Source organism: Cupressus sempervirens, chromosome 1, assembly GCF_028749045.1.
Source record: "Cupressus sempervirens isolate cs-2001-9-10 chromosome 1, ASM2874904v1, whole genome shotgun sequence".
Classification (NCBI taxonomy): Eukaryota; Viridiplantae; Streptophyta; class Pinopsida; order Cupressales; family Cupressaceae; genus Cupressus; species Cupressus sempervirens.
The window spans coordinates 884,300,722-884,311,602 of NC_143118.1; the positions used below are offsets into that span (position 1 = coordinate 884,300,722).

The 10,881-nt window shown below is 30.1% G+C and overlaps 1 protein-coding gene across 1 annotated transcript; it reads right to left on the reverse strand.

Annotated features, from left to right (window-relative positions):
* Positions 1–6,846: 6,846 nt before the first annotated feature.
* LOC149580664 (3-dehydrosphinganine reductase TSC10A-like) lies at positions 6,847–10,068 on the reverse strand. The gene is made up of 4 exons (XM_089814432.1): positions 9,781–10,068; positions 9,197–9,460; positions 8,068–8,221; positions 6,847–7,305 (listed from the first exon to the last, which is right to left on the reverse strand). The coding sequence occupies exons 1-4, from the start codon at positions 10,066–10,068 to the stop codon at positions 6,968–6,970; spliced, it is 1,044 nt and encodes a 347-aa protein (XP_089670558.1). The 3' UTR covers positions 6,847–6,967.
* Between the last annotated feature and the right edge of the window lie 813 nt (positions 10,069–10,881).

Here is a 10,881-nt window from a genome sequence, read left to right on the forward strand (position 1 = left end):
CATCTCTAAATGCATTTCCTATTTTTCCCACACTCTTTTAGAATGTCAATAGACTACCCTTCTCATTGCTATTGTTGTCATGCAAAGGATTGAAGCCAGTGTTTCCATAGACATTAAATTAGTTTTTTCATGAAATGCTAGAAGATGAGTTAATCAATAATTGGACTTAAATTATCTAGGGAGCATAACATTTCTTGGAGCTAACATTTAGTTATGTTAAATCCTATTAAGTAAAGACATGTGAGACTATTGAGACTTTGTAGTTTACCAATGTGTATGCTCAGTCCTAAAACTTGGTCCAATCCATTAAAACCATAGCTTTTTCCATGTGGGCATTTCCCATTCAAGTTATTTTGAAGCCTAGTTTTGGGTGATCAAAAAATATGAATTGTAATTTCTACTCTGCTAGCAAAAGATATAAACTAAATCAAGTTGTCAACAATAAAATTTATCAAGTTAGTGTTATAAACTTTCAATCCCACTACCATATCCACTAGTAATGCCTCTTTGAATAGTAACCTCACTAAATAGTAACCTTAGATGTCATTACCAATCTCTTTAAAATTAACTAGAATAGATAGATCAAGCCTTTTATCCATCTACATACAAAAAATGTTTTATAGAATTTGGTGGCTACTATTACAAACAAAATGTATGAGATTTTTTTCAAGAATTCTTTTCGAGTTTGAAAACTCTGAGAGTATCACTAGAAGTGCACCATCTTACTTTTTGAAAACTAAAACTTAATGCACATATGACTTCTCAACTTTTCATTCTAACAATACTAGTCAAAGTAGTTCACTGGATAGTTCCATCCACCTATTGTCAAATAGTTTCCATGGCAAGATTTTTTCCCTTCAAATACTTCAAGCTCAAGTATCCTTTCCTATTACATATTTTTTTCTCAACAAGAGAAACAACATATGAAGTATCTTCCTATTAGTACTCTTCAACCATTATATATTTCATAGAGTAGTTCATAAAAGAAATCTATGCTAGGTTTAAATCAAGAGAGATGAGGTATGTTTCCTTGTCTTTTATTGTTTCCAAATGCTCAAAGGTTAGTTTCATCAACATACTATGAAGAAAGTAAGAAAGAGATAATTAATTTCTATAAATGAACAAAGGAGTGGGAAAGAAAGAGAGTATTTAAGTTCATAAATGACTAGAAGTAGGTTGATGCGAACCAAAGGGGACATACATTTTTCTATTCTAAAGCCCTAAATTAAAAACAACTATTTATAGAGCATAAATGACATGATCCTGAAAATGGACTACATCCCAAATGATAAATACTTTGATAAAGAAAAAGAATAATAATATGCCTACATAATACCTAATACAACTAGGGAAAAATGATTCCATAGATTAAATCAACCATGTGCTTAGCATATGTGATCTAAAAATCATAATGAAAATTGATCTATATGCATGGCATATGAGTTCCAACTATAGTCATCCAATGGTGTAAAAAGACTTGTATAGTATTGCAATTTATAAATTCATCCTCCACTACACATGATTTAATATTGTTTGGCCTAGATTCTTTAGAAAGCTCTATAGTTGAAAGTACTTTTTAAAAAGAAGGTTCAGGTGTTGAGGAAAACTCACTTGCAAGTGAAGATCTTGTCAAAGGTGATGAGGAAGAACAAGTGAATCTTGTTCCTGTCAAAGTAGGTATAGGTGTAGAGGGAACATATGGTAGACTTAGAACACTTGAAATAAATAAATATTTCTAAGGTAAGCTTCTGGAGCTAGCCCTTGTTCAAAAGCTACACAAGCAACATAGTTATTAGAATATATCATAAGTCTTGGTATCCTTTCTATTAATAATTTTTCATAGAGGTATTTTTGTGTTTTGTGGATCCTCTTGTCTAGTTGCTACTACCAATGTGAGTGTTAAAAAAAAATTCAATTATGTTTCAATCTAGTTGAGGACTTTGTTCCTCAAAATATTGATTTACCATTGCAACAAAAAAGGGCTCATCTTAATAGGGTAGGATAATAAAAATGAATTTCTCACTGTAGCACAACCATTACTAAAATGGAGGGAATTATCTCCCTATGGAAGGGCCTCACACATTTTGCCACACATTTGACCCTTAAGTACATGATAAAGATGGAGATTACTACTATATTGTGGGTTTCCTTACAAGATTCTCTGATAGGGAATCTTAGCAATGCAAGCAAGATGATGGTTAGATTTGGTGTAGGGGTGTTGGACTTTATTGTAATATCACACCATTTGAGGTAGTGGTGTAGGGCACCCTAACCATTTCTCATGAAATTTGAGTTATAATTAGTATGTTTTGAGCCATGTTAGATTAGGATATTAGTTGTTTCATATCAAGTTATTAGGTGTTCAAATTAAAGTCATGTTGACCAATTTCTTGTTTTAAATTTTATGGGTCAAAGTGAGGCAAAAGTGGGACCATTAAAGGCCATAAGTGGAATATACTATAGATCTAAGATGTCATAATGTGATGTTGAACCTATTTAGGGTGCCTAGGAAAGTATATTAGAACTTAAAATGCAAAATGTGGAGAAAAAGTGTAAAATTTGCCAAGAAATGTTGTCAACAATTATTTTTAAAAATTGACAAAGTGTAGAAGGTAAAAAATCATTCATCTTGTTTGAGCCATTGGGAAGGTAAAAAGTCATTTTATTCTATAAAGAAATGTAATCTCATGTTATTGATATAGAGGGAGATATGGAGAAGGTAAGTGAAAGATTTTGTGTATAGTTTTTGAAGTAGAAATTAGTTTTTTTGTGTAATATTGCTGATATACTGGTATTTATATTATAGTCCTTCTATCTTCTCCATTACTTCATAGTTATGGTGGTTATTAAGTTTCTTATATAGAGAAAAGAAGATCTAGAACTATTGTTGATATTATAAATGGATATAACATCATTTGGTGATTGAAAACAAGAGCTCACTACTTACAGTTAGGCAATAATGTTTGAATGATAGTCACTGTTTCTTCTTCATATCTCATGGTTTTGGTATTCATTAAAATTCCTATATATAGGGCAATGAAGGTTGATATTGAATGTTTTGTCTAATATTCTGGGGTTATCACCAAGATCTTCTTAATTCATTATTTAGACAGTAAATTTTGAACAATGTCAAAGTGCAATATTATCTTTTTGGTTGCATATTCCATTGTATGGAATTAGGAAGGATGAGAGGGATTTATATGAAATTTTAGAGTACTATTATATTGGTCCCCAGAAAAACCTACTCCTTACCATAGAGTTGACCACGAATCAACAAACTAATTTACTGTTGCATGTAATAACTGTGAGACAACATTCTAGAAACCTATGATAGAGGTGGTGGTTGTTTGTATAGATGTTTGGAGGTTGGCATACATCCTTGGGGTGTTGAGAAACATTTCCAAAGAGTGGAGTGGCTGAGATATTGAAGATTGGGAGGTAACCACCATATTCAACAAGGAAACCCACATTATCACAAGGGTGGCTTTAGTAAAATAGCATGGAATTTAGGTTATTTTAGCTTGAAAAGAAGATTATTAATTATATTTATTATTATTAGGATGTCAATGTAATGAAGTACATAGCCTATTAACTTTCATATTGAGGTTCACTTATCATCTAAATTATTTTATCTAACTATAGTACTACCAATTAAAGAACATCGAACAATTCTTGCATTCAACAATGTGTAACTTGAATATCTTTGAATTGAGTGGATAGTGATATGAAAAAGGCTTAATACATTACACTTAGTTGGATTTTGTAGGAATATTTCTAGAAATGGGAGGACAATAAACTATAAAGATTATTGTGCAATTAAATTAACAAGCCAGCCAATTATGAATGACATAATATCATTTTGATGAAACTCTTACCAAATACACATTTTAAAAAACAAATTACTTATCGATTTGATGAAACCCTTTCCAAATTCATCATGCGATAAGAGCAGTTGTAGATTTCTACCACTTAGTGATGGTAACTCAAAACCTATCAAATGTTTGCAATGATAACTCAAACTTGTCAAATGTCTACAATGGAAACTCAATCAACCTACAAACCATACGAGAAATGCAAATGTAAATAGAAAAGGGACCTAAGGCAAGTCGAAATGCAATAAACAACACTTTAAGGGGATTGATCAATAGAAAATGGTTTCTTCTTACCTCAAATGGTTCCCATGCACGTAGAGCTCATCAAACCAACTCCTCCCACACAAAAGAAAATGTTATACCATTTTCTTTCTTTCTTGTTATTAAACTCGATTTGGTCAAAATTTTGACTAAATTGGGAAACCCTAATTTGGTCAAAATTTTAACCAAATTGTGTAAAAAAACAAAAAACAAAAAAGAAAAAGATTTCATAGGCCAATTTGGCCTTTAGTCAAAAATCTAGATCAAAAAATCAATGAAAATGTACTTGTTCCATCATCACCTTTCCCAACTTTTTTTTTTTTGTAAGGGCTTCATCTTGTTTCTAGTGCTTTCTTTAGTTACTATCATAGGCTTTCTCTATGTATGGTAATTTGGAGTTGGTTTGTAAATGTTTTACTATATTTCTCTACTTCATTTCCATGAATGGGTGGTTGGGTGATCGATCCATTGGTACGTGGATGGCTTCTCACTAATGAGACTAGTTGAGGGTAATTTTCTCTCTTCACCAATCCATCTCATTCTCACGGATGGGGGTCAAAGTACAATTTTAGTATGATATTTTAAACAGCTATTAGGGGATGCATGCTTATTCAATAATTTGGTCCATCCTTACCATTGGGGTTCGGATATTTTATTCCTTTGAGAGTTTGATCAATTATAGTCTATCTAAATCTCATTGATGGGCTTTGATGTAATCACCAACATGGACGAAAGTTATTGAAAGTTAAGGAAAGTGAACATCTCTCTGTTGTTGAAGATTACTTAAGAGTTTTTGAGAAGTGCTTATGTGTATCCATGATACCTATAAAATTTGATTTTGTGCATGAGGTTAGTTATATTATAGGGTTTATAGTTAATTATTTTTAACTAACTAATATTTTTTGAGTTATGTTTTGTTTTTAATAGGATGATATACAAGTAGCATCATATGTGATATCATTGTTCAATTAGAGATATTCATGCATTCAAATGTATCTTCTATTGCAGTCTTCTAAAACTCTTTTTATTGGGATGTATTTTTTGGATTATGTATTTATTTTGATAAATGGCTGATGCTCATATTTTTGTATGAGCAGGTTTTGGATTTAGACCTCCCACATAAGAAGCTCACAATTTACCGTTGAGTTGTAAGCTCTAGCCTTAATATTATTATGATATACTATTACTATTTACTATTTTTTTAATATTTATAATTTTATTATAATTTTATATTACTGTTTAATTATGTTATAATCATATCTTTTTTTATACCTTGTACATATAATGTAGTTAAAATTTATATTAGTATTTTTTAATCAAATTTAGCATTAATTAATTTTTAAATTCTCTTAAATTTTTTATTATTAAATCTTAATTCAAGTTCCACATGACGTTAGATGAATAAGGTTAGACTCTATGTCTTATTGTCTCAAATTTTCACTTTTAGGTGTTCCATTTTTTTTGGTGAGAAAATAATAAATTGGAATCTTTCCTAGAGCTTCTTTGAGTACAATATCTCTTAAAATTAAATCCAATGAACATTCACGGAAATTTTTAAGTAAGCTTTAAAAAATAAAATTATTGTTCCAAAAAGATTTACTATTAATGATTTCATTTAAACATACTCTTTTCCAAGACATGTTGTAAACTATTAAAAATAATATTAGAAATAAACACCACTACGTCTTACATAAGACTTCACACTGTTTTTCTATCTTCGTTATTTTTGCTTCTAATTTTTCCTTCAAAATGTTTCCACCTCATTTTAATTTTTATTAGCTTCAAAATTTCCCTTCAAATTTAATTATTATCAATTATTATTAAAAAATAAATCAATTAATAATATTATATAATACAACAACATTTAATATTCATATGATGCTCAATAAATTAGGACATATGAGGACATGTCTATAGATAAACAATGTATAGAGGAAGAGATAGGGGAAGAGATCTAGTAGCTGTGGGGAATGACTGATACTCTATCTTATGGATCCTCCCTATTATAACTTTTAAAAAGGTCTAAAAAAAAAAACATATGTACTAATAGGTGATCACACATGTAGTAATAGTTGATCACACATATCCTAATAATTGATCATTTTTACCTTTCTTGGTTGCTGATTGATCCATTTCTATTTGTGTAAAAGGTACTATTTTTAAACTCAATGGCTATTAGGAATTTGTAGAAACCCAGGACAACTCTAATACATCTAGATGGGCAAAATAAACTAAAATGGAAAAATACTCAATGTGCTGTGGCACTAATATATTTCATTAACCATCATTAACCATTTTGTCCATATCAATAACATTACATGATAAATGACTTCTAGAACTTTACCTGACCCTATTCGTCAATCTATAAATTTCTAGAATGAGCTATTATGTTTTACATTTCATTTGAAGAAAATTACTCATTCCACCAGAATGAACATAACAATGGCTACTAGATTTCTTCCCCTAATGTATTTTCAAATATAAATTAATAAAAACTGATCTATCCATAAAAAAAAAAATTGGAAGACATGTACTTGAACACTTGAACACTCTGACTTAATTCTTCTGATAATGATAAATGAGATTTTCCTATAATAGAATTTTAGTAAGCGAGATTCCAATCAATGCATGCAGGCAAAAGCAATGAAAGTTAAATGCTCATCAGACTCCATCATAAATAATCTACCAAACATCATGCAAGGAAAAACACAGAAATTAGAATGGAGAACTACCAATTCTCTTTCATTGACTCGGCTTACCTAAACCCAAATACAAAAGATATGAAGTATTGAACTCCAAGCATAATAATCAGGAAATATTAACTCGGTGGCATATCATAATTTTTCTGCAGCAGGTTTAACAACGATGAACTTGGCCCTATGGTTGATCCATATGACTGCATAAACATATCCAATCATTAAGTAGCCTATTATCTTTAAGGGTACCATTGCAACCATGTCCATCACAGCATTGGCAAATGAATCAGCAGGCAAAATCCCAGCAGTCAATACTGAGAGCATTTTACCACCGTTCCCACAAGTCACAAAAGATTGTCCTTGTGTAACAGCATTTAGAGTAACCCTTGCCACTTCACTTGGATTCCTTGCTTTACTTCTGTCATAAAAGGTGACTCTTCGGGCCACCTCTGCCAGGGCGGGATCAGTTACACTATCTACATAGATGCAGAAAAAAATTACTGAGAGTGATTCTAAATGTTGAATATAAAAATATATATAGATTATAAATATATTTTTTTAAAATGTTAAAAATTAGTTCAATCTATCTAACATTAGCATAGTCAATATTTTCTAAAAGATATCTTAATGTATAATACTAGTCATTTTTTGAACTATAAAAAGTCGATCCCACCTATATAACATTAGTGTACTCTACAATTTGTATACTCAATATATTCTAAATGTTATAAAAATCTTAATGTATAATACATAGTCATTTCATAGACTGAAAATCCCATTTCATTAATCTAACATTAGTATACTTAAGAAATATGAAAATCTAACATAATCATTTCATCAACTCTAGAAAGCTCATTTCATCTATTTAACATTAATATACTCAATACTCTCCAAAGATAATACTCTTCGCAATATATGAAAGTTTTAATGTACAATACATAATTTTATAAACTTTGAAAAGTTCGTTCCATCTATTTAACATTAATATAATCAAAGCTCCTTAAAGGACATGAAGACTTTAATGTACAATACAATAATCATATTGTAAACTCTAAATAGCTGATTCCATCTATCTAACATTATTATACTTAAAGCTTTTAATGTATAATACATAATTTTATAAACTTTGAAAAGTTCATTCCATCTATTTAACATTAATATAATCAAAGCTCCTTACGTGAAAACCTTAATGTACAATGAATAATCATACAAAACATTCAAAGTTTTGATATACCCACCTTCCATTTCGCTTAGAAGGGGAGTATCTACAAATCCTGGACACACAAAACTAACTCCAATGTTATATGGAAATAGTTCAAGCCTGAGAGTCTCTGCAAGCCCTTTGAGTGCATACTTGGTAGATGTGTAAACCCCACCACCATACAAAGGATACTGGTATCATTGCAAAGATCAAGATGACCATTAGCATTATAAGATTACCAAGAGAAAAAACACCTTCGAATGTTAGTACATTTTTATTTTAGATATACATAGTAGAGAATATTTTAGATATGCATACTAGAGAATGATATTTCTAAGTATCTTTTACAATGCTAGTTAGACTAACAAGAAATAATTTGAATTGTGCAGACACAAACAGTACATATCCATATAAGTTATCTTTCTAGATGTTTTAATCAAATTCTGTGACTCATCATTATTTTTCTTTTTCTTACCTTGTTTAACATAAGTTATCTTTTGAGATGTTTTGGAAAAAGAGGGATAAAAATTTATTAAGACAGAAAAGATTACAACAAGATCAACAAGGAGCTCTGTCCTGAACAACAAGCTCATCAAATTTCTGCACCATCTCAAAGGAAAATATCTTTCTAGATATTTTAATCAAATTCTATGACTCATAATTATTTTTCTTTCTCTTACCTTATTTAACATGACATGGAGTTCAATCCTAACAAAGAAAGAAAAAACTTACACTACCAAAACTACACATAATAATATTATAGACTAAACTCATGCCTGAAAACCAAACATATCCAGTTAGATCCTATAAACCACAAATCTATGGTGGTAGTGCATCATTTAAGTTTAAACATTCATATTTCTTAGCATATTTAACAATGCTAATTAGACTAACAAGAAAGGACTTGAATTGTATACTCATATAAGTTATCTTTCTAGATGTTTTAATCAAATCCTATGATTCAGCATTATTTTTCTTAATCTTACCCTCATTCTCATGTTAAACAAGGAGCTTGATCCTAGACCTAGAAAGAAATAATCTTACACTAACAAAACTATACATAATAATATTATAGACTGAAATCATGCCTGAAAGAAAAAAAAATCTAGGGTATAAGTGTATCATCTAAATTTAAACATTCCATTTGTGTGAGTTCTTGTTTTTACCAGAGAAGCAGTGGAGCCAACTAGCACAAGAGCCGAGGGATGCTTGAAGCTCCTCTCCTTCATTAATGGAAGAGCCTCCTTCAAAGTGTAGAGTGTTCCTATAACGTTTGTACCCACTATGGAATCAATCCACTCAACTGGCATCTGCTCCAAATACCCAGCACTTCCTGTCCCAGCATTGCAAATAAGCACATCAACTGGCATCCATTGAAAGGATTCTTTGATAGCTGTAGATATGGCTCCATAGTCTTTTATATCGGCAACCTGTCAAAAGAAAATTAAAGAACTTCTAAATGAAGGTGATGTGGGATTAGAAAAGTAGATTTTTTCAATCCATACAAATAATTGCTTGGGAAAATTATTTTATCATTAAAATCTTAGATCATATTATCTTATATCTTCAGCATAGAATGTAATAATTTATAATATTAATTGTGAAAAACTTATAACATAATCAGATCCAAAAAGTATTATAAAGTTCATAATAAATCATAAAATGCAGTAATTGTTAAAAACTTAGAACATAAACAAATCTTAATAAGTATTATAAAGTTCGCAAAGATTCATTTCATCAATTTCTACACCTTAATGTTGATCCTATTCTTGTCACATTGAAGTTCTTGTAGAATTTCATCAGCAGCTTCCTTGAGCTTGGATAGTTTTCTTGCTACCAATGTCACATAAGATCCTTGGGCAATGGCTTCTTTAGCAATCTCAAGACCAATGCCACTTGACCCACCTGTTATAAGTACATGCTTTTTTTCCAGACTTGGAATATGATTTGAAGGTCTCCATATGGACAAGAGGATATAAATAACTAGAAAAATAACCACAGTAGATATAGCACCAATAATATGCAAAATGTCAGCCATTTTTCTTTCACAAGTTCTCTATGTTGGTATTGTTTCTGATATATAGCCTGGGGGCTAACTCTGTGTATTTGTGTGAAGGGTTGAGTAGGTAGTAACATTAAATCAAAAAATAAAATTTACACCAAGGGATTCAAACATTAAAAATGAATTAGGTGGAACTATTTAGTCCATTTTCATATTGAATTGTATGATTCAATGAAATATGTTTTTTATAGAAAGTGGTTGTAATATCTACCAAACCATGAGTGAATAGATGGAAGTTTTTATCTATTTAATGTTGGGTTCCGAGTATATTAAACAACTGTCATAAGAGACAGGCGAGAACAACTTACCATATTTATTGAGAGAGACTTCTGAACATATCAAACAGCTTTCATAAGATACATATATGAGAAAAGAAAGAATATAATTCTGATTTCTTTTATTTGAATTTTTTAAAGTCTTATGAGAACATTTACAACAAATTTAAGAATATAATTATAAGACTTGTTATCTGGAATTTTAGGTTTGATATACGGTTATTTTATTCAAGAAGCTCGGAAGTGTTTTAGTATTATTTAAGAAATAGTGTGATTATACTATGTTTTATTGGGAGAACATTGGATACGACAAAGCTAAAAGTATAATTTTAGGACTTTTTTTATACACTTTTAAGCATGCTTAATTATAATAATATTCAATTCATTTATTATTAATTTGAGCAAGTATTATTAGTGATCAGTCTTAGTAATTGATTGTGTTAAAAAATTAACAAGCGGTAGGGATCTCATATTACCCTCAAAAAAAAATTTATTTTGATTTTGTTAATCTTGG